General features: G+C 48.2%; 1 protein-coding gene across 2 annotated transcripts in view; it reads right to left on the bottom strand.

Moving 5' to 3' along the window:
- Positions 1-25,120, bottom strand: part of DNAH7 (dynein axonemal heavy chain 7) — a 1,967,826-nt gene that overhangs the window by 1,802,052 nt on the left and 140,654 nt on the right. For both annotated transcript variants that reach the window (XM_085648764.1, XM_085648765.1), the window contains exon 5: positions 24,910-24,994. In XM_085648764.1, coding sequence (XP_085504890.1) covers positions 24,910-24,994 — 85 coding nt within the window. The remainder of the gene's footprint in view (positions 1-24,909; positions 24,995-25,120) is intronic.

The raw sequence follows: 25,120 nt of genomic DNA, 5'->3' as shown, positions 1-25,120 counted from the left end.
GAAAGAGAAGGGACTTTAGAACAGGTTGTTAGCTCCTGTGCAGCCAGTGGGGCCTCTTAGGTTGGACGAGCCTACCAGGGGCATAACGGAGGGTTTTTTGTTTTGGAGGGGGCCCCTTCACCCTCTAAGCCATGCCATTGCATGACTTGTAGAAGGCGTGCAATGGCATGGAATTAGAAATAGTTAAATACTAAAGATTGTACTGCTCCTTCATTTTGGTAGGCAAAATGAATTCTCCATTTTTTTTTTTACACATAGAAGGGAGAAAGGTGGTGACGGGGGCAAGTTGGACTCATGGAATTGCATGCACAGGTTTTAGCTGAATGCATGTAAAGGATGAATGAATTTGGCACTTATGGACTTTCAGGCTCAAGAGGACGGGTGCTCACAGGTGTTCATGATGGTTGTGGAAGGGCTAACAAGATAGTCCATTGATGGATTGGACATGGTCAAATCAGGAAACTCCTATTTGGAAGTATCCCTTTTTAGGTCTCGCCTAGCGACGCAGCGCATGCGGTGCTCGCTTGCGAGATCTATTGTCGTCGCCTTAGCTTCGGAAGCGGGTGGAAGCTCCACCCATGCTTCTGATTGGCGTGGGTCCAAAACGCGTGTTTTTCATTGGAAGGGAGCATGTTTTGCTGCCTCCCTGTCTCCTGCTCGCCGTGCCTGCCAACGCAGGAGATGTGCACACGTACGGTGTGCGCGCATGACGCACTTCCACTTTCTTTTGCATTGTATTGCATCCTGAGTCTCGCGGGCGTCTCTTTTGATCACGGTGTTTCGCCCCTCGCTCGCTCCCTCCCTCCCTCCCTCCCTCCCTCCTCCCTCTATTATACGCTGCTGCTGGTTAGAGCCCAGCATGGATATAGACGGGCTCTTGTTCCCACCGACAAGGCTCGTTGCCTCTTCCTCTCACCCCGAGGTCACTGCCTCCCCTGCCAGTATCCAGCAGTCTCAGACTCTCCTTCTCAGAACCAGTGGTCACTTCGCTCATGTCCCACGCACAGGGTCTCTCTGCCTCTCCTTTCCACACCCCGGGGTCCCAGCCTTTCGCACCAAGGAGTCTTTGCTCCTTAAATAGGTCTCGGTTTCCTCTGCCCACCCCAAGAGGGCTCTCCCTGGCCTCACCTGCCTGTGATGAGCTGGCTCCTCGACTGGGTGCAGATCGACTGGATGTAGTAGTTCTCCAGCTTCACCCCCTCTGCAGCCAGGCAATCTATCGTGGGCGTCTGGAAGCCCTGGTCATCGGTCAGGATGAAGATGATGTGAGGTGGTCGTGCCTGGGCCAATGGGTTGGGGGCTTTTTCCAGGTGCTCGGCGGCGCTGTCCCCTAGCAGGTTAGGCTTCACCCAGTCCAAGGACACGTAGACAAAGCTCAGGAGGCTCGCTAGGAAGGAGCCAGTGAGAGCATAGACGGCCATGGTGGGCAGCACGGGTTGGCAGCAGGTGGCTGGGCACCTCCTACGGCGGGAAAATCTCTCGCCTAGAGGCTCGTGGCAGAATTTGTGGATCAGAGGACCAGAAGACAAGGCCGCTAAGTGGTCTTGATTTAATGTTCTCTCTGGCGTGGCAATACAATACTTGCAGCTTTCATCTGTTGTAGGGTTATTGTCCTGGGGTACCTGTAGATTTGGAATCTAGTGTCAGTAACGTCGAGGGTTCAAGCACATGCTGCGGAAATCTGGGTGCAAGGTCTAGGGCACAGGTTGGAATCACGAAGCGCATCATCCTTTCCTTATAAACTTAATTAAAAACATTCTACAATACAGAGCAACAGTGTTGTGGAACTTAATACAGTATACACGAAAGTGTGTATTAAAATCAGCGTTTGAAGGCTGTAACTAGGTACAGCATTTTTCAAGTCGAATATCCATCCGTGCCGGAGAGTCCAGGGATTCTGCCCCATGGTTCCGGCGCTGCTTCGAAGCTGGGTCCCTGCCTCAGGGTCACGCATGTGCCTTTGTCCAGTGTCAGGGATCACTGTAACCCTCTTTCCAAACACCTCTCACCCATACCGGCGCGTTAAACCTGGTTGGAAACGTTCCCCCCCCCGCTTCCCAGTTGTCACTTTCTCTGAGCGCAGCTCAGGACGCACTTGAAGGCCGAGCCCACAGCCTCCCCGGAGCCTCGAGCCATCCTCGAACCCTGGACACCACCAGCTCTCCCGCAGCAGGGCAACATCTATCTATACTGCCGCTTCAAGAGCGAAAAGTAACTTTTCATGTCTTTTCATAGCCCCTGCAGTCTGCAAGCAATGATCCTTGAAGGAGGCGGCCCTGAGCAGCAGAGGGGGAGTCTGCGGGTCATTGTCTAGAGCCAGCTTTCAGAGGGGGAAACAAGAGAATACAAGCATTTGCAATGCAATAGGTCTCGCATTTACGCGATTTTAAGCTATTGGCATTCTAAATGACAAAGCCTTTTATTTATCTATTTTAAAAACCAAAACATAAATAAAAGGCATTGTCATTTACAATGCCAATAGCTCAAACTCAAGTAAATGCGAGACCTATTGCATTGCAGATGCTTGTTTAACTTTGCTTTTAACTCTAGCATACAAGTAAAAGTGATATGCAGGGTATGAGTTTATTCTGCGGTATGTGCGGCTCATTTACTGATGTATATTATGTTTACAGGTTCCGCTAAAGCAAATGTGGCTTTGAACATGAGTCAATCCTGAGGAAGGCTTATATCGCCGAAACGCACGTAAATATTATGTTACAGCCATAGTACTATTACAAATTAATGGAAGCAATTCAAGAGGAAATAGAGGAAAACCAATTTGTAGTAAAAACTGTATAACAAGAGAATAATATTACCAATATTAACATAGTATAACTATGTACAGATTTAAGACAAATTGCTACAGATGAGATAAATTAAAGAGATTTCTCAGTTATTGTATGCATGGAGACATAGTTGGGTATGCATGTAGTAGGATGAGGATGTAGTGAGTGTTGTTGCTCTTGAAAATCCGTGTTTATATCTACGTTGACTAGGAAACCTGTATTTATTCAACCCAGGATGGACCACCTGAGGTTGCTACATTGTTGCAATTGTTTTAAATTATTGGAAACAATTGGCAAAATATGATAAATGGTATTTTTAAGAGTTATAAAGGAATGAATGCATTTCCAAAATCACATACTTTCTGAGCCGCACACGAATACCCATTAGGTACAGGTATGAGTGAGAGGCTTTTTTTAAGGCTGTCGGGAAATGTTGTTACTAATTCTAGTTTTTGCCCTGTCCTAGAAACCTTATCGAGAGCAGGGGGTCTTTTATTCTACTAATTAAATGCTTAGGAAAGCCACTCTGCTTTCCCGAGCAGGCGCCTGCAACGTAAGGGAGGTGCAACCGTTCAGAGGGACCCCATTGAGAACAAGACCAATGAATGTCTGTGCGATCTGGGAGTTGCTGGGGTCCCTCATCACATTCTGCAGGGGTGTGGGGAGAATAATTTTGTGTTGTGTCCCTGGAGCCTACCAGGTTGAGCATCCTGGATACATTTCTGGCAGCAGAGACCTGTTATGCTATCCGGATACAAGTTAAGGTTGTGACAACTTTTGGGCACCGGCCCAAAAAAGATGGAGAGTTCGGGGTGGCCTTTCTAACATCAGGAGTTATATAGAGGACCTGATTGTTGTATGATTGTGGTGTGGTTGATGGTGAGAAGACAAGCACATATGAGTAGTGTGTGAATAGGTATAAGTTTGAAAATGACTTGGCTCATAAGAAGAGGGCTAGATTGTGGAACTAATCAAATTGAAAAGACAGGGAGCTGACCATAAGGCTTGGTGGAGTTAGGGAAGCAAGGATCAGGGCAATGCAACTAATGAGGGAAAAGGAGTTGGGCCATTGCAGGTGTTACAGAGGAGACAAGAGCATCTTGGTTCAGGATGTGACGCAAGACGGAAGATGAAATGGATAAAAAGTGCGCAAAGAGGGAACAGATCCTATAAGATCATGTACGGGGAGAAAGGGGGTGTCATGCGGTAATGGAGAGGTGAAAGAGAAATGTAAGTTAACAAGGGTGATTTCAGTAAAGGGGAAGGAGAATGTTATGGAAGAGAAGGGCAACAAGATGGTAACGGGTAATAAAGGTAACATGGCGGGTATGGATAAGGCAGAGTAGAGCAAAGTAAAAAAAGGGTAAGGAGGGGCAAAAAAATGAGATGACAGTTGCCCAAAAAATAAAAGCGTGGAGTAAGCTAAAAAAGGGGACAATGGGGATAGAGGTGGGGACAGAAATACATGTAAAAGGTTGCCTAACATGAGAAGTACAATACCTTTAGTGACTCATTAACCACTAAAGAAAATATTTGTAAGGAAGAGTTTGTTGATGTTTTTAAATTCTTGCACCATGAAATTCAAGCAAATGAAGGTTTGAAAGAAGAGGAATGGTATTTGGCAAAAAGACTTCTTGTTCCAATGATGGTTGAAAAATGGACCGCAGCATTTTTGATGTATGGTAGTGTGACACCATCCTGAGGGATGCTTCACGCTTTTCAAACATATGGATGTGGTTCAGAGGGCAGAATTGGTTATGGAGGCATTACATGGCTTCTCTATGATGAGGAATTTCGGGCCAAAACGGCATTAAATCCGTAGAATAAATGGGGAGAGGTGGACAATGAACTATAGCTTCAATGGATGGTGCAGTCAATGCACACAACAAGTGGCTGCCCATTCACTACAGTCTCCTTCTGGGGCGTTCCACCCAGCTTGGGGTGGGTGCAAGTGGAAGAGAGCAGTTGTTACAGAACTGTGAGTGTTGGGCTTCTATCAAGGGGAGCTGAACCAGACCTCATTGTAAATTTCGACATGACTGTAAAATGTGTGGGGGGGTAGGGGGGAAGTACCCAGTGGTGAAGTGCTTTGGGCAACTGGCATTCGCAGCTCAAGGGCAATGCGAAAGAGGTAGGGGACAACAACCAATTGAAGGTAAGAGAACCTAAACCAATTGAACTGTAGAAGTTGTCAGTGGTTGGTTTTCAACCCAGATATAGAAGCTGAAAAGGCACTTTAACATGGTAGGGACTGAGGTTGAATAGGTTTGGCAGTGAGTTTGACGTTATTAGAAGCCAACCCTGAGATTGCCAGGGAAATGTTGCAAAAGAAAGTGCGTGGTGGTAGAGTAGCAGGACTGGCCAGGGCTTTCAGCACTGGCCATTGTGAGACGTGACAATGTCTCCATTAAATGAGGTTCCCAAAAACAGGAAGGTGAATTTAGGCTTATGTATCATTTGCCCTGGTCAGAAAGTTCCTCAGTGAAGGAATTTTAATTTCAATGACGATGCAGCACTTCAGTATGTGTCTGCTAATCATGCTGTTGCATTGGTGAGGAACTGCGGGGTAGGGTCAGAGCAAGCTAAGTCAGATAACCAGTGGGCACTCAGACATTAATGGTGCATACAGAGAATATTTTGCTGCTGGGTTTCAATTCAAGGGAAACATTTTTGTAGATATGATGTTGCTAAATTTTGCTCAATTCCTTCTTCACTAATTTATATTTTAGTTGCTTTATGCATTTTTTTTTAAATTCAGTATTTGGGTTGTTTAGGCTACTTATTATATAGATGATTTTCTGTTTGTGAGACAAGCAGGTTCCACAAGTTGTTTGTGGAGGTGTCTGGTACGTTTTTCAGAATATGATGCCGGATTCAGGGTGGGGGTGCCGTTAGCATTGGAAAAGACAGAGGTGCCAGCAACGCTTTAGACTTTTCTTGGAACTGAGATGGACACATTCACAGTGGAGGTGCGAATGTTGCTGGATAAAGTGGGAAAATTGTTGGAGCGATTGTACGAGGTAGCTAGAGCAAAGCATCTGGAACTAATGAAGGTGCAGGCTTTTTTAGTCCTCCTGAATATTAACCGTACAGTATGCAAGATGGGAGGGCATTTTGATTAAGGTTGGGTCTTTTGTGATCGGGTGCTTATTTGTCACATCACAGAGTTTGCTTAAATGTGGGTCTGACAGAGGATTTTAGAGTATGCATTATATTTTTAAAAGCCTTCAATGGTGTGACAAAGTGGTCGCTACAGGAGCAATGGGTGTGGCAGCAACAAGTATACTCTGATGTTGCAGCCTCAAAAGGTTTTGCATTGTTCTGGGATGGCAGGTGGTGTCCAGAACCGTGGGCAGATAGTTGAATGAAGAAAAGAAGCAGCATTGCTTTCCTGGAGTTTTGTTTCTATTGGTTTTGGCTAAGATGCTTTGGTGCAAAGATTGACCAAGCAGGAGAATTAGTTTTAATGTAGACAGTTAAATGACTGGGCTTGGTAAATGGTCCAAAGCGAAAGATATCAAACATTTTGAAGTTTATCTGCTAGGCTGCTTGAAATCTAGGATTATATTTTGGGCCAGACATGTTCCACGAATAGACAATAACACTGCAGATGCATTGTCTGATACACAGTGGCAGATATGCTGGGGGCTGCTGCAGAGAGAGCAATGACTAGGATGCTGGAGCTGATGGAGAAGTTGGGGGCCCTGCCCACGAGGAAGGTCTATATGCAAGCATGGTGGGAGTTCTTAGACAGTGGGGAGGTAAGGCCGGAGGAGATCAACCGAGAAGAGTTTAAAACAAGAAGGAATGATGTTTTGCATTTTATCATGGAGTAGATTTGGAAACATTATCAGCCGTAACTATGGGAGGGAAGTATGCTGGGGTTGTATTGTAGAGTAAGTTCTTTTGGGTTAACAAACAATCAGCTGGGGAATTGAAGCATAGAATAATAGCAGGTTGGGCACAATAAAAGAGTTAGATAGGTGACAAAATGAGAATGGTCACAGGAGCTACGCTGGAAAATATTGTACGGTCACTGCAAGGGATTTGTTTTTCATTGTGGGAAGTGACATACATTTTCTTGTGCATGGTATGAATGTTTTTGGGGGATTATGGATTTCAGAGCTGTTGTGGAAAAGGGTTGAAAAGGCTTACAAAGATAGCACTATATAGTTCTGAGGATGACTTCAGGTGTCTAGTGAAAGATTGGGAAGAATTTCTGCAGTTGAGGGTAAATTTCAGAGGAGATATTTTTTAAGCATGTAGATGGTAGCAGGATGGCACAATTTCAGATTCTACAGGTGCTCTGCAAGGTGTTGATCAAGCTGGCTTAGCCAGCAGGCAAGTTTTGGATGCACTCCATCAGAATTGGGGTAAGCAGGAGGCGGTAGGTTTTATGGAGGAACAGGCAGGTTCTGCATGGCATTAACAGACGGAAAAACAGGTACCCAAATTCATAAGGACAGTTGGGGTCATTCCAGCTCGGTGGATTCTGTGAGTGGGTCTCTGCTCAGTGAATGAGGAAGAGGTGCGACAGAGGTGCATGGGTGACTATAGGACAGAACAGGAACAAGTATGATAAAGTATGTGTATGTTTGGATGTTGTGGGGATATGTTATGGGAGTTTTAAGGCTGCGAATGGTAGGTATAAAGTTATAGTATTAGTGAAGTCAAAGTTAGACGAGAAGTCATTTGCTAAGGGCTCTGTATATTGTATTGTATTGTAATTGCATTTATATAGCGCTTCTTACCCCTGATGAGGCACTGAAGCGCTTTTTCGGCGATTAGCACACTTCTCCGGAGCCCATAAAGGATTAGTGGTGAATTAGTATACTGAAATATGAAAGTAATTTGAGTGGTGGATATGTTAGCCAGTTATTTGGATTGAGAAGGATAGTGGAGGGATAGAAGAGGAACAAGGTTTGCTTTTATGTAGTGCTTGCTACCACTGATGAGGTGTTGAAGTGTATTTTCGACGAGTAGCACGCTACTCCAGAACCCACACAAAATTAGTGGGATTTAGTATAGAAAATACGCAATTAATTTTATTGGTGGATATGTTAGTCTGTTATTTGGATTGAAAAGGAATATAAATGGCGGAGATGTTCTCTTAAAGGAGCCTTTTGCGCTTTTAGTATAGATTGAATGTTCATTGAGCTGCCTTGCCTGAAGAAGACTTGGAGATTATGACAAAGCACAGATGCATTCTTGCCGGGCTTACCAAAAGTTCTAGTTGTACATGTTACAATGAAATTTCATTCCACATGGTAACTTACAAAAGTAAAACCAGTGCACTAATGTCAATACAACACCACCATTCCCAACACCAGGATTGACAGCTTCAGAGTAAGGGCTTGAGCTTCTTATTAGTTCTAAGCTGTTAGACCTGTCAGCCCTTTGGGTGGTCCCTCCTCATCATTATTTATTTTGTCCCACTTTTGCCTCAAACCCTGTTAGTTTTTTTTTCCTTTTTGGGAACCACCAGACTTTTTAGTATTGATGCAGGTTCAGGGAGCCATTTTATCTACCCCTGGAACTTCTGTCTGAGGGCCTGAAACACAAAATGGTGGCCACCCATTGTCACCTGTGACATCACTGGAACCTACCAGCACCTTCCAGAACATTCCAGAACCCTGTGACAGTGTGAGGCAGGTTTAGAATGTTGGGAAGGCATCTCCAGGTTGGCAGTTGGAGTTGGCAGTTGGCACCTGACTGGTGAAGAGAGAGGAGCACAGAACTGAAGGAGGAAGGAGTGAGGCAACAGGGGTGGAAACTTGTGCCTGGAGTGGGGTCCAGAAACCCACCCTTGATACTAGTCCCTGCTGACTGAGCCCAGCCTGGAGCCCTGTGTGGGAGAAAGCAAGAAAAACCATCTTAAGGACCTGGACAGCCGGAACAGGCCTTAAAAGTAAAGAACAGCAAGTTCCTGACCTGGTTACTGGTAACTTCCTGAAGTCCGACGTCGAGGAGCCTGGAGACCTGGAGCCCGAGGTGGAGAAGCGGCGCTGACTGGAAAGCAGATGTCGTACCCGGAGCCGCCAGAGGTCGAGAGAGGGCGCCGACGGAGGTCGTGGGGACACCAGAGGTCGAGGAGAAAGTCACCTGAGGTCGAGTGTGCGGCGTCGACGGGGGAGTGAAGTCCGCCCTCCGGAGTCGCCGGAGTCGCCGGAGACCGGGGTGAAGCATGCCGGAGGTCGGGAGTGGAGATCGCACTCCGGAGTCGCCGGAACCTGAAGAGAATCGTGCCGGAGGTCGGGAGTGGAGGTCGCACTCCGGAGTCGCCGGAACCTGAGGAAAGGAGCACCGGAGGTCGGGAGTGGACATCGCACTCCGGAGCCGCCGGAAGTCGACATCGAGCCAAGGCCGCCCGACGTCATCGAACCGGAGCCGCCCGAAGTCGACATCGAGCCAAGGCCGCCCGACGTCATCGAACCGAGGCCACCGACATCGAACTGGAACCGCCTCCCGGCGTCGACAAGAACTGTCATTGAGCCGAGGCCGCCGACATCGAACCGGAACCGCCTCACGGCGTCGACACGACTCCAGCAGCGTCGGAACTTCATAAAAAGGGCAGTAAGTGGAATAGAGGGTGCCTAAGGCCCTGTGAAGCCCTAAGAGACCATCCTAGAGGCTAGAGAGGTGCTGGAACCAGTTTGATAGTGCCAGGGGTGAGCTGAGACTAATACAGAGGGGTTGTGTAGTGTGGGAGAGCCAGATCTCTAGATTCCCCCTTGATCTACCTCAGTTTAGGCCTCAGCCTTGTCCAAGCCAGGTAGTACACCCCTCAGGTCATCCAGAACTCTACAAGCTGGGATTGGGCCAAATCATCCCATAGTGCCTCAGGAATGTGAACTGATTTTTAAGTGTCACTGTTGGCTTTTATTATTTATTGAGAGCCCTGTATTTATTGTATTTATCCTATTTATTGCCTCACAGTATTTATTGTCGCACAGTATTTATTGTCTCGCAGTATTTATTGCCTCGTAATATTTAATTGCCTTTTATGTAATGCACTTATATTTATGCCTTGATTATTTATGACCTACCTTATTTATTGTATCGTTGAAGTATTATTGATCTGATTTACCCTTCCACAGGAAAAGTCTTGTGTACTGTGATTGTATTATTATTTATTTAATCAGCAACTAAGAGAAAAGAAGATAAAGAGATATATTTTCAGTATAATTTTTAAGGTGTAGTGTCGTTTTTGGAACGGATGCACGCATGGTTATTGTGTGGGTAGGACGTATGCTTAGCACGGTGCCTGATCCCTGACCACTCGAGCCAAGCTACCACAGTGTATGTCTGGGAGAACACCACCACCCTTCCGGTGTGGGAGTGTTTTTCTAACATAATTGGTGTTCAGTGGTGGGATTGAGCTGTGCCTACGTATACTCGACAATAACTGTGGGTAGTCCATAGGCCTACACCGGGAGTTTTCTCCAAGCGGACTTCCTAATTGTGAGTTTTTGTTTTTTCCAAATTTACTCTGGTGGTGGGAGGAGGTATTATAAAAGGTACCCCCCTGCATAGCTTCTGCAAATAACTGTCCTCTGACCTGAGTGGGCAAGATGGAGTTTGTACTGGAGAATTTAGAAACGTACACTGTGGCCCAACTCAGGGAGTTTTGTCAGCGGGAGGGGGTGTATTGTCCCCCAGGAGCAAAGAAGGGTGCACTCCAAACCAGCTTAAGGGCTTGGGGGGAGGCACGACGAGAAAGCAAGGCTGAGGAGGAGGACAGGGATAGAGAGCCCGACAGTGAGGGAGCTGGTTTGTACCAACCTGAGGTGGGGAACCTGTTAGCGGGGCCCAGGACACTTTCTAGGAAGGGCAGCAGTGCCTCTAGCGGTGGCTTGTCTGAAGTGGAGTTAACAGACCGGAGGGAGAAAAGACAGCTCACATGGGACCTAGCAAGGCTGGAGAAAGAGAAGGAGGAACAGAGGATGGCTCATGAGCTGAGGTTAAGGGAGATAGATCTCCAGATCCTACGAGCCGGGGCACACCCTATTCCTAATGGTGGCAGCGAAGAAAGAGAGTTCACCAGGGAACCCAAACCCTATTTGCCGAAAGACCTAGTGGCTAGCTATGGTGTGGGCGACGATATTGCCAAGTGGCTAGCGGCCTATGAGGTCTCATTAAGGGCCCATGGGGTTCCAGAGAAGTACTGGGGAGGGGGATTGTACAGGTACATGCCTCCAGCTGGTAGGGATGCATTATTGGCCTTAGAGCAGGATGAGCAGACCCACTACCCCATCATGAAAGTGGCGCTCATACGAAAGTTTGGACTAACACCCGAGAAATACAGACAGAAGTTCCGGGGTAGCCACAAACGGGGCACACAGAATTGGGTGGACTTCCTGGATTATGCAAAGAAGGCATTAGAGGGTTGGATTCAGGGCAGTGAAGTAAGGAACTACGAGGGGTTGTTTGATTTAGTATTGAAGGAACACCTGCTCGAAAAATGTTTCCCTGAACTGCGTCAACACCTGGTGGATAGCAAGCTGACCAATCCCCGGAAGCTTGCTGAGGAGGCGGACATTTGGGCTAGTACCCGGGTGTCCACAAGGGGGACTGGAGGGGATACTCATAAGGCAGGACAGGGCGCCCCCCAGAAGAAAGAGGGAGGGGAAAATAAAAAGGAGTTCTCCAAAGGCCCCCAAAATAATTTCCAAGGTAAGGGAACAGGATTCACCCCTAGGGCTAACCCACCCCGAAACCCTAATCCTGGCCAGAGTCAGCAGCCAAGGGTTGTCCATTGCTTCGAGTGCGGTGGCGTTGGACACTATAAGGGAGATGCGAAGTGCCCAAAACGACCACCCCCTCCCATTGGAGGAAAGGCCCCCGGAGTAGCTAGTGTAGTGCTCGGGGAGGAGATGCCTTTAATTAAGGGAAGGGAGTGGGCGGGTGTCACTTTAGTGTCCCAGGGAGAACGGGAGATGGTTCCTAAGATCCAGGTGCCCGCAAATACTATAAAGTATGGGCAGTGGGTCACCATCAACGGCCAAAGGGGGGAGGCTCTGAGAGACACAGGAGCCAGTATGACTATGGTGCGTAGCCAACTGGTGTCTCCAGAGCAGGTGATTCCCGATGTACTCCACCCTGCCGCGATGGCTGACGGCAGAATGGGCCACTATCCGGTGGCCGAGGTTCCCTTTGAATGGGAAGGGGTTGCAGGTTCACTTCGAGTTGCCGTAAGCCCTGCCGTGCCAGTCGATTGTCTGCTGGGGAATGACATGGAGCACAATGCTTGGAAAGAGGTGGAATACCGGACTCACACTGAGATGCTGGGTACACCTGACTGGGCCTGTGTGAGCACAGGGTCCGCGACTACCCGGAGAGGGAGTTCGTTCAGGCTGGAGCCTGGAACAAAGGCCCAGCCAGCTGCCGATCAAGGGAAGAACCGAGGACAGGAGGAGCCTGCCTCGGCGTCCGCACCCCGTAGGACGGATAGGCCACCGGAGGTGGTGGACCAGGAGTCTGCGGTGGGGGATGTCACCAAACTGGAGGACCTCCCTATCCCGGCCGAGTGGCACGTGGAGGGAGGCCCGACCAGGGAGGAATTCTGCCAGGGCCAGGAGGAGTGCCCTACCCTTGAGGGACTGAGGCGACAGGCCGAAGCCCAGGCAGCAGGGAACGTTGAAGGGAACTACAGTGTTTACTGGGAGGATGGCCTCCTCTACAGTGAACCCAAGGCACCCCTACATGGATCGTCACGAGCCTTGGTAGTCCCTCAACGTTATCGAGCCTTCCTTCTGGAGTTGGCTCACGAGATCCCATTGGCAGGACACCTGGGGCAAGACAAGACCTTCGCCCGTCTTGTCCCACACTTTTATTGGCCTCAGATGAAAGTGACGTCCGACACCTACTGCCGGACATGTGTGTCTTGCCAAGCCAGTGGGAAAACAGGGGTGAAGCTGAAAGCTCCCCTGGAACCACTTCCTGTCGTTAGCACCCCCTTTGAAAGGGTGGGCATCGACATTGTGGGTCCATTAGATCCGCCTACTACAGCTGGTCACAGGTTTATCCTGGTTTTGGTGGATCATGCCACACGGTACCCAGAGGCTATACCACTGAGGACCATTACTGCACCTGTTGTGGCTAGGGCCCTGATGGGAATCTTTACCCGAGTGGGTTTTCCCAAGGAAGTTGTGTCCGACAGGGGGACCAACTTCATGTCAGCATACATGCGGGCGATGTGGAAGGAGTGTGGAGTGACCTACCGGTTCACAACTCCTTACCACCCCCAGACCAATGGTCTGGTGGAGAGGTTTAACAAAACTTTGAAAGGCATGATCAGAAGTCTGCCTGAAAGCCTGCGGAGGAAATGGGACGTCCTCCTACCCTGTCTATTGTTTTCCTACAGGGAAGTGCCACAGAAGGGAGTGGGCTTCAGCCCCTTCGAGCTTCTGTATGGGCACCCTGTGCGTGGACCTCTCAGCCTGGTGAGAGACGGATGGGAAAGAACTCCCAGAAAGCTTCCCCAGGACGTGGTGAGCTACATGCTGGCCTTCCGAAGCCAAATGGCTAAGTTGTGGAAGCAAGCTTCTGACAACTTGGAGGCCAGCCAAGCAGTAATGAAGGCGTGGTATGACCACAACGCTCACCCGGTGGAATTGGAGCCTGGCCAGAAGGTGTGGGTGATCGAACCAGGAGAGCTTAGCGCCCTCCAGGATTGCTGGTCAGGACCCTTTGAGGTATTGGAGAAGAAGGGTAAGGCTACCTACTTGGTGGATCTTAAGACCCCTCGTCAGCCCCTACGGGTGCTGCATGCCAACCGCCTCAAACCCCACCACGAGAGGCCCGAAGTCATTTTGATGATGGTGACTGACGGAGCAGAGGACGTGGAAAGCGAGCCTCTCCCCGATTTGTTTGCGTCTCAAGAGAAGGATGGGTCGGTGGAGGAAGTGATTCTCTCCCCATCTCTAACTCCTGAACAGCAGGAGGACTGCCGCCAGGTCCTGGGACAGTACTCTTCGTTGTTCTCCCTTGTTCCGGGTAGGACTCACCTGTGCGTCCATGATGTGGACACAGGAGACAGCCCACCTGTGAAGTCCAAGATCTACCAGATGTCAGACAAGGTGAAGGCCAGCATTCACAGTGAAGTCACTAAGATGCTGGAGCTAGGAGTGATCGAACCTTCCAGCAGCCCCTGGTCCAGTCCGGTGGTGCTAGTACCAAAAGCCGCACCACCGGGTGCCCAACCGGAATTGAGGTTCTGTGTGGACTACCGGGGACTGAACTCAGTAACCAAGACTGATGCTCATCCGATCCCAAGGGCGGATGAATTGATTGACCGGCTGGGAGCTGCCCATTATCTAAGTACCTTTGACCTTACTTCTGGGTACTGGCAGATCTCTCTGACTGATGGAGCCAAGGAAAGGTCAGCCTTCTCCACACCCAAGGGTCACTACCAGTTCTGTGTGATGCCCTTTGGGCTCAAGAACGCCCCTGCCACGTTTCAGCGTCTGGTGAACCAGATCCTCACCGGAATGGAGAGTTTCTCTGCTGCTTATCTGGATGACATAGCCGTCTTCAGTAACAGCTGGGAGGATCACTTGTGTCACCTGCAAGCTGTTCTTCAGGCTCTGAGACAAGCTGGATTAACGATCAAGGCCAGCAAGTGCCAGATCGGGCAGGGGTTGGTAGTGTACCTTGGACACTTGGTGGGTAGGGGAGCGGTGCAACCCCTCCAGGCGAAGATCGAGGCCATCATGGCCTGGGAACCCCCCAAGACTCAGACTGAGGTCCGAGCATTTTTGGGCCTCACCGGATACTACCGCCGCTTCGTGAAGGGTTACGGTACCATCGTGGCCCCCCTCACGGAGCTTACGTCCAAGAAGCAACCTCGACGGGTAGTCTGGACGGAGGCTTGTCAGCAGGCCTTTGTGAAGCTGAAGCAAGCCATGTGCGAGGCCCCGGTCCTACGGGCCCCAGACTTTTCCAAGGAGTTCATTGTCCAGACGGATGCATCGGAACATGGCATTGGGGCAGTGTTATCGCAACTCAATGAAGAGGGTCTGGATCAACCCGTGGTCTTCCTATCCCGGAGACTACTTCCCAGGGAACAGAAGTGGAGTGCAATAGAGCGAGAAGCCTTTGCAGTGGTATGGGCTCTGAAGAAGTTGCGGCCATACCTGTTTGGCTCGCACTTCCTAGTTCAGACCGACCACAGACCCCTTCGTTGGCTGATGCAGATGAAGGGGGAGAATCCCAAGTTGTTGAGGTGGTCTATCTCCCTACAGGGAATGGACTTTCAGGTGGAACATCGGCCTGGAGTGGACCACGCCAATGCAGACGGTCTCTCAAGGTATTTCCGCCTTAGTGATGAGAACTCCCAAGGGGTTGGGTAGCTCTCCCCACTTTCAGCTGGGGGGGGACGCGTGTTTGACCTGTCAGCCCTTTGGGTGGTCCCTCCTCATCATTATTTATTTTGTCCCACTTTTGCCTCAAACCCTGTTAGTATTTTTTTCCTTTTTGGGAACCACCAGACTTTTTAGTATTGATGCAGATTCAGGGAGCCATTTTATCTACCCCTGGAACTTCTGTCTGAGGGCCTGAAACACAAAATGGTGGCCACCCATTGTCACCTGTGACATCACTGGAACCTACCAGCACCTTCCAGAACATTCCAGAACCCTGTGACAGTGTGAGGCAGGTTTAGAATGTTGGGAAGGCATCTCCAGGTTGGCAGTTGGAGTTGGCAGTTGGCACCTGACTGGTGAAGAGAGAGGAGCACAGAACTGAAGGAGGAAGGAGTGAGGCAACAGGGGTGGAAACTTGTGCCTGGAGTGGGGTCCAGAAACCCACCCTTGATACTAGTCCCTGCTGACTGAGCCCAGCCTGGAGCCCTGTGTGGGAGAAAGCAAGAAAAACCATCTTAAGGACCTGGACAGCCGGAACAGGCCTTAAAAGTAAAGAACAGCAAGTTCCTGACCTGGTTACTGGTAACTTCCTTAAGTACGACGTCGAGGAGCCTGGAGACCTGGAGCCCGAGGTGGAGAAGCGGCGCTGACTGGAAAGCAGACGTCGTACCTGGAGCCGCCAGAGGTCGAGAGAGGGCGCCGACGGAGGTCGTGGGGACACCAGAGGTCGAGGAGATAGTCACCTGAGGTCGAGTGTGCGGCGTCGACGGGGGAGTGAAGTCCGCCCTCCGGAGTCGCCGGAGACCGGGGTGAAGCGTGCCGGAGGTCGGGAGTGGAGATCGCACTCCGGAGTCGCCGGAACCTGAAGAGAATCGTGCCGGAGGTCGGGGGTGGAGGTCGCACTCCGGAGTCGCCGGAACCTGAGGAAAGGAGCACCGGAGGTCGGGAGTGGAGATCGCACTCCGGAGCCGCCGGAAGTCGACATCGAGCCAAGGCCGCCCGACGTCATCGAACCGGAGCCGCCCGAAGTCGACATCGAGCCAAGACCGCCCGACGTCATCGAACCGAGGCCGCCGACATCGAACTGGAACCGCCTCCCGGCGTCGACAAGAACTGTCATTGAACCGAGGCCGCCGACATCGAACCGGAACCGCCTCACGGCGTCGACACGACTCCAGCGGCGTCGGAACTTCATAAAAAGGGCAGTAAGTGGAATAGAGGGCGCCTAAGGCCCTGTGAAGCCCTAAGAGACCATCCTAGAGGCTAGAGAGGTGCTGGAACCAGTTTGATAGTGCCAGGGGTGAGCTGAGACTAATACAGAGGGGTTGTGTAGTGTGGGAGAGCCAGATCTCTAGATTCCCCCTTGATCTACCTCAGTTTAGGCCTCAGCCTTGTCCAAGCCAGGTAGTACACCCCTCAGGTCATCCAGAACTCTACAAGCTGGGATTGGGCCAAATCATCCCATAGTACCTCAGGAATGTGAACTGATTTTTAAGTGTCACTGTTGGCTTTTATTATTTATTGAGAGCACTGTATTTATTGTATTTATCCTATTTATTGCCTCACAGTATTTATTGTCGCACAGTATTTATTGTCTCGCAGTATTTATTGCCTCGTAATATTTAATTGCCTTTTATGTAATGCACTTATATTTATGCCTTGATTATTTATGACCTACCTTATTTATTGTATCGTTGAAGTATTATTGATCTGATTTACCCTTCCACAGGAAAAGCCTTGTGTACTGTGATTGTATTATTATTTATTTAATCAGCAACTAAGAGAAAAGAAGATAAAGAGATATATTTTCAGTATAATTTTTAAGGTGTAGTGTCGTTTTTGGAACGGATGCACGCATGGTTATTGTGTGGGTATGACGTATGCTTAGCACGGTGCCTGATCCCTGACCACTCGAGCCAAGCTACCACAGTGTATGTCTGGGAGAACACCACCACCCTTCCGGTGTGGGAGTGTTTTTCTAACATAAGCAATGTCCATTTCATCAATATTTGTGCACTGGATGGTTAGTTTTTCCTCAATCGGAACAGGTTTGCTTCATGAATTATAGGGAAAGTTTGGGGAAGTCACATGAGTTTTGGGGAGGGTTATGGGTCATTGCACAAGTAGGGCCTAATTCACAAAGGCAATCTGAGACAAAAGTCTAACTTTACGACTATTGGTATTCACAGATGTTATTTACGAGTCGTACTTTTACATACGCTGTCGGCCCGGAATCTCTGGCTTGGGCCGTACTCTCCACACCCGAGCCGTGCACTCCGGCTGTACTCTCCGGCTCAGGCAGGATGAAGTGTAATCAATGGGCCAGAATGCAATTTTTACAAAAAGGAACATAAGGAATGTGTGATAATTGGTAGAGGAAGTCATAAAAATCAGTTTGGGCAGGGAAAAGGGTGTAGAATCACCATCACAGATATATACACTGTGCCAACTGGCTCCAGGTAACAATTTACAGGGGACTATGTACAGGGCAGTGCCAATCGGTTTGCTGCCAGAACCATCATTAAGCAAAAACAGTAAATGTAAAATCACCAGTAATAAATGTAGAACAGCCAGTAGCTACTGGTGAAATAGTGAACCCAGCATTATACCACATTAGGCCTAAATCACATTTGCATGAGTACATTAGGCATAAACACATTAGATCAGGCATGAAATGCAAGCATCATAGTATGACATTAGGCAACCTCATAAGCATAAATGCAACATCATTAGGCATAAAAATACATTATGCATACACCTATTAGAATGGGGCATAAACATATGCATTAGGCATCATCATCCCATTAGCACTAGGGTACCTGTAGGGCCAGCCTTGGCACTTACAACAACCATGACCCACATTGTAGATTAGCCTCAGGTGCCATTGCGCCCGGGGAGCCCCTACTCTGGGACTCCCAAAGAAAGGAAAAGTTCCCCACACATTGCAGCTGCCGCTAAGGGGCGAAACAGCTGTGACAAATAGTCTGGGCACCCTGACGTCTTTGCAGCCACACCCTGGGACTCTAGAAATAGTTGTGCCCAAAAGAAGAATAAAAAGGTTGCAGAGGCCCGCACCTACGGCGCCGTTGTGCAGCCCAAGAAGCGCTGACCAAGTTGGAGCTAACAACAAAATTATCCCCCAACGTTGCAGCTGCCAGCGCTGGTGCGGCGCAGCTGTGTGGCACAAGAGTTACTGGCATGGTTGGGCCCTCTGGAGCCCCCGCCGGGACTCCAATCCAGGAATGCCCCCACAAGAAATCAGATCCGGCGCCCCGGTGCCTTCGGGAGCGCCGCAATGCCCTCAGTACAGTTCCACTCACCGGGCTGCTGGGGACTCCTTGCGCTGCTTCTCATCCCCTGGGGCTGTCGGGTAGACTCCTCGGGACTCTGCACATGTGGGGCTCTCTCGCGTCTAGGCAACAGGCAGGCGGGGTAGGCTCCTGCCTAGATTTCTTCTTCTGGGCCAGTCTCTTTGTGGGGCATGCGCGGGGCTCCCACCAGCTCACGGGAACCCTGCTCGGGCCTTGATGTCTTCCTGGTTCCGTGGCAGGCCCCGCCCACAGCCAGGCGGTGTCTGCTTGCCTTCCTCTTTTTGGCGTCTCGGGCCACGGCGGTGATTCCTCCTCACAAGTGCAGGGTGGGCACCCGCCGTAAATCAAAGAAAATTGCGGGGTGGGCTCCCGCTTGAAGACACGAACGTGGGGTAGGCTCCATCTCCTACAGCGGCAAATGTGGGGCGGGCACCCTCTCTTTTCTTTAAAACTGCAGAAAACGCGGGGTGGGCACCCGCTGATCAAAAATACGCGTAAATTCGGGATGGGCACCCGCGGGTCAAAAATAAGCGTAAATGCGGGTTGGGCAGCCGCAAAACGGCACAAATGCGGGGTGGGCTCCCGCTGATTTCAGGATCGCAGGGGGGAATCCCACATGCCGGGCATTCCCTCGCAGCCTCGCGCTGCAGGCACCAGCTCCTCAACTCCTGGCCAATAAAGACAAAGCGCTCACGAGCGCTAGACAGCAGGCAGAGCTGGAATAAAGTTGTAGCGCTCACAAGGTGCTGGGTTCCACGATGAAGAGGCAAGGCTGGGCAAGGTCAGCAGACCAGGGAACAGCACACTAAGCAGAGCAGCAATTCCTAAGAACAGTCAGGCACAATCCTTCCAGTGCAGCAGCCTTTACTCCTGCAGAGTCTCTTCCTGGGTACAGCAGAAGGTAGAGGGACAAGTTGGGTACAGGGGCCAGCACGCAGGGTCCCGCGACGGTTCCTCCTGGCAGAGTGTCCCCTCCAAGTCAGCACAAGCACGCCCACCATGGGGTCACAGCCCCTGTATTTATACACCCTTCTGCCCTGCTACTAGAAAGAGGCAGAAACTTCTGGAAGGGTCTTTGGGGAAACCAGTCCCACATGGTCTTGGGGGAGTGTAGAGTACTTTGTTTACCAGGCTTCCCTCCTTCCTTTGTGAGCTGGGGCTTTTTTTAATCAGACACACCACAGGGGGGGGCGGAGCCAGCATTGTACAGGGCAGGCACAGACCTATTCAGGGACAGGGGACTTTTCCGCCCACTTCTCCAATTGCAGATCTCCTATTCAGCCTGACACTGACTCACCCTGCCCTCCCTGGAGCCACCCACACCTCACCAGCCCCGGTCACTTCTAGAACCAGACATGCAATACACAACAGGCAGGCAGGCACACAGCACACAGAAATGGCAACTTCTAAAAGGGGCATTCCTAAAATAGTGAAAATAAATCTGCGCGCACCATTGTGCAGCATTTAATATTTCCATTCCACACATACCAAACATGACATACTTATTTTGTTTTATTTAGGAGTTATCCAAAAGCGGGGGTCCCCAATGTTAGCCTATGGAGGGCAGAGAGCACATGCACTTTGCACTGCTAAACAGGCAAAAGTGCCCAGAGTCCTAAAAGCACCAACACCATGTTAGAAAAAAGGCTAGGAGGAAAGCAAAAAAATTCAGGGATGACCCACAAAAAGGGCCAAGTTCAACAGGCCCATTGACTACACTTCATCCGGCCTGAGCCGGAGAGTACAGCCCGAGCCGGAGAGTATGGCCCAGGTGCGAAGAGTATGGCTCAAGCTGGAGATTCTGGCCAGACTGCGGACGTATAGATACAACTTGTAAATGACCACTGTGAATACCAAAAGCCGTAAAGTTAGACTTTTGTCTCAGATTGCCTTTGTGAATCAGGCCTGGAGTGTTTAAAGACATTGTATGAGCTATGTGCAGAGTTTGATGATCATGGGTGAGTCATTGGGAGAGTTTATGACATCTAGGAATACCAAGGAGCATTGCTAGGGGTAGATATGTGCTTGCTAATTCGCACTTTACCTCCTCAGCCCTTCCTTGTGCCAGTCCTAACTGAACAGAGGTCTGCCACACCTCCCCAGGCACAATGTGAATTACCTAAAACAGATTGATCCCTCATCCTTCTGATATCCCAAAGAACCACCCATTCTGGGCCCATAAAGGATCCACATGCCATCCCCACAGACTCTTTTTTGTGTGAGCTGCCACACACATTACATTGACCAGGCCACGTCTTGATATTTACATAACTTTTCATTTCTTTATTTTTTTATTTTTTATTTCTCAGACCCATTTGGGATGCAGGTTGTGTTTTTGGAACAGTATCCTTGGAGAATGACATGGCTCTATTTTAACCATGAGGTGTTGTATGTCACTGCACATATTCAGCTTCGAGGAAGCAGCCTTCAGTTGGAGGAACGGCTTTTGAGGATGTAGAGCAGTTCTGTTGTCAAGAGTTGACATGAGTTTGTCTTCACAGAGCAAACCGGGATGATTCCTGGTAGCAAGGCAGCCTTTAGTAGAAATATTGCGCAGTTGAAACAGTGTCAAGGGTCGCAGTGCCAGCAGATTGCAGGCAGTGCATGAAAACTTTATATGTGTTAACACAACGCAGTGCACTAGTCATTTCTATATACATTTAATTAAGCAAGCATGTTGGTGACCAAGGCTGTGGTTTTCATGATTATATATGCTACATGTCAGTTTAATGGGGACAAAGGGAAGATATTTCTCTCCAATCCTTTTCTCTATAATTGGTACACAAGAGTAAGTGATACTATATTACACCTGCTATAATTACCAGTTCTGTTTACTGAATTTAGTGTAATCAGAACAAAGGCAGAGGTATATTTGCAGCATTCCTTTCTGACTATACAGCTGCCATGAACGATTATTCCTACCTGTATATTTGTCTTGTCGCTAATCAGGCAGTGCTCTGGTCACCAAAGGTCCTCAACAAAAGGTATAGAAAGGAGACTGGAGCCTTGTTTTAGTGTGTTTTGAGAAGGCAGTAGCAATGTAGACTCATAAGCACTTGTCTAAATGCATCATATATCAAGAGATGAGGAGGAGACAGCAGGGGCATCCAGAAGATTGAAGATTGATTCTGATCTTTCGTCTGCTTTATCTCAATCTCAACTAGAGTAGGTAATAAACTCTCTAACAGAGGTGTTACAGAGATACTGCTTAACTCCTGTTTCAGACATTCCTTTGGGAGAAAATACTATTATTTATTCACCAGCTTTAATTACTACTAGGTAGATTTCTTTGTCTTCAGTATCATCATATCCACTTCCAGAATATGTGATGGAGGAAGAACCTGAGCCAAAGCTAGTTTACTCAGAGGTCTGACATGCAAGCACGGTTTAGAAACCTGCCCGATAATCTTCAGTGATATGTGAGGATACCTTTGTCAGTGATCCTCTGGACATACACGTGTAGTCTTCTCTGAAAAATAGTTTTACTAGGTTGAATTTGGCAAATAGAGTATCTCTCTATGCAGGCTATGTCTCCAAGTCATTAGCTAAGGATCTCAGTCTGTCTAATGATTTCCAAGCGCAGGTGAAATATATTTCAGATTTTCCTTGTAATGAGTTAAAGGCTGCTGCTATGGTAACCACTAATATTGTGGCAAGAAGACCAATTTACCCAAGAGACTGGCAGGCTCAAGGTGCATACAAATCTGCTGTAGTAAAACTCCCTTTTGATGTTTCTTCACTTTTTAGGGATCAGCTATAACATTTATTAATAAGAGCTTTTAAAAGTCAAAAGCAAACCAAGTGTCATTCTCGAGCTTCTAGAGGGCATTTTCAGTCATCTTTCAAGTTTCAGATTATGGATAGATTTTCATCTTCTTCTTCAAAGCGCAAACAGCAGTCTTAACTACTCCAGTCCATTGCCTGTCCCAATCCAATATGGCAGACTGGTTAGCTCCATATTTGTCAACTTCTCATGCAGAGAGAGATACATGAGAAATGTGCATAACATGGATTTTTGCTAAACCTTCCAGATTCTAAATTGACATACTCTCAAGATTTAGCGTTTCTTGGAGATGGGTTTCAAACTTGTTGAAAATATTTTCAAGGAGGCAAGGGCGTCAAAGCTTCAGGTACGTCTACAGCGCCTGTTAAGATGCCTTGCTTCTCCAGCAAGGTACTGGCATTAGGTTCAGGGGCGATATGGTAGGATTTATTTCTTAAAAAGCTTGAAATAGGTTCCTGTTCAGTTCTAGTGTAACCTTATATTGGTTCTGTTTGTGTTTTCTACCAGGCTGCATGTGTATTAGTAGTACAATGAACAAGACAGCACCTAGGTTCCCTGTTTCGTCATTCACTCAGTTATTGGAAGCCAATATCCAGGGACTTTGATATTGCGATCCTGACAATCAAAGACATAATTAGTGTATTACAGTGATGATTGATCACAGATAATCTCAGTGTCTCCTGCACTGGTAATTGTAACAACAAATGGCAGCAGTTGGGGATGGGAGTGAAGTTGAGCTCTCCCAAGACACAGGAATTCTGGCTTCAACTCAGCCATTCTAAGAGCACAGAAGCAGTTTGCTCCTCTTCCTTCGGATCATGTAGTATTGATAAAAACAGACAACACAATTACAAAGTCACACATGAATCGTCAGTTGGGGACTGGGGCTTTTGCTCTAGCATGCCTGACCCGCCAAATAGGTTGCTTGCTGGGCACAAAAGTACCTTTTTCCCCTCTCTGTCATTCATATTTGTAGTGTTGACATTATTTTGGTATATTGTCAGAGTGGGATCTTTGCTCACTCTCACCCTTGGATTTCCAGGCAGGTAGGTGTCAAATTCAGAACTCTGGGGTTGGACTCAATTGTAAGTGCATGCTCCAACTCCCTTTTTCCTTTCCCATGCCAAAGCTTGGGGAGTGAATGGGTTACATCTACAATCCCACCCCTTCTTTTTCATATATGCATTTTCTCCATTTCACCCGATAGCCAGATGCCTAGCATATCTTTTCAGAAAGAACTCACAGATAATCGTGATAATCTCCTTTTGGCGTTGCATGGGGTGGTTTCCCCTTCTGAGGATGGCATTGTATGCAGAATAGATTCTTCCAATAGATGTATGTCTGTTAAAGTTCAGATCTCTCCCTTGTACCCCTAGACAGGCTTCATCTGTAAAGATGAGAGGAAGAGTTTATAAAACCTAGGTCTCTCCTCTTCTTTAGTGGCCTCGATTCAGGAGTCTCGAAGAAGTTCTTCTTGTAGATCATGTGATCATCATTTGTCTTCATTTGTTTCCTGGTGTCAGACGGATATGTTAGAGCCCTGTATTTGTGAGCTTAGGTGGAGTCTGCAACCTCTACAGGACGAATTTAATCTGGGGTTAGTGGTAGCAACCCTTGAAGTCTTGTGGAAAGCGATGAAAGCCATTTACTCTCCATGGACAGGGTTGGCGAACATAAGAGCGTTAGGTTCACATCTTCTTTTCTTACAGAGGCCTCTTTCCAAGACATCTGTTTCAGCATGTGATCTACATATGGTGCCCAAAGGTCTACCCTTGGAACCCTTACACAAGGTACAGGTTACATTTTTGACTCTTCAGATTTTCTTTTTAGTAGTCATCACCTCAGTTGTAAGGCTTGCTGAATTGGTTGCAGGGAGTTACAACTCCTTCCCTTTTCTGATAGGATTGACTTACGATTTGGTTCCAGTTTCCATCCTAAAGGAGTTTCTACTTATCATATTGAACAAGAGATTACTTTGAATCTTTGTTCCCCAACCCTCATCAGAAGATGAGGAGCAGCTGCATCTCTTGGATCTTATTAAAGCACTAAATATTTCTATTGCTCGTTCAGCCGAGTATAGACTCTATGCCACTTTTTTGTTTAATGTTGGTGTTTTGTGGAAAGAACAGAAATCCCCTTATTTATGGTAAATTGTTGGATTACGTTCATCTCTCAATATAGACTAGATTTAGGAAATATAACAGGCTTGGAATTTGGAACCAGTGACCCGTCTGATGTTAGTTCTTCTTAAGTGCCTTTTGTTGTTGTTGTTGCATTATGTTTGATATAATAAATAGATGTGAAGCATTGCAATAATAGTGTCGTACTGTTTTTGTCCTCATTGTCCCAGTACTTGCATTCCTACCCTCCCACCTCTTCACACAACTTTGATCCCTAGGATGCTTATGGATGACAGACTGTAGGGAAGGTGTTATAGGCCTAGGCACGAGAGATCCAGGGAAGAAGGAGGAATCAAACTGTTTTAGTTAGATGCCCTGGAGTCCGAGGAGTTGTGGCACACCTCTCTTCATTACGTACTGGAATAAGGAAGAGTAACTGGAGGGAGGAAGGTTACGTAATCGAGGTAAGTAATCGGGAGATGACATCTTGACACAGAAATGATTGTTCAATACAGCAGATGTGTTTAAAGAAACGGAGCTCATTACCAGAATGTCCTTCTCTAAGGCAGTAGATTTTTTGGCATGTGCATCGTCTGGTGCAAAAGATTGGGAAGTGGCAGAATCCTGTTGCCTAAAAAAGCAAAACATATAAAATTAAAATAGAGCATGTGAAATGATTCCACAATTAACAGTACATGTATTGTAATTTGACATGATGGGCGCCAGTGACAACATACAAAACCATAACATGGAACTC

Source organism: Triturus cristatus, chromosome 3_2, assembly GCF_964204655.1.
Source record: "Triturus cristatus chromosome 3_2, aTriCri1.1, whole genome shotgun sequence".
Taxonomy (NCBI): Eukaryota; Metazoa; Chordata; class Amphibia; order Caudata; family Salamandridae; genus Triturus; species Triturus cristatus.
The sequence above is the reverse complement of the archived record's forward strand: the minus strand, read 5'-3'. Positions and strand labels throughout refer to the sequence as shown.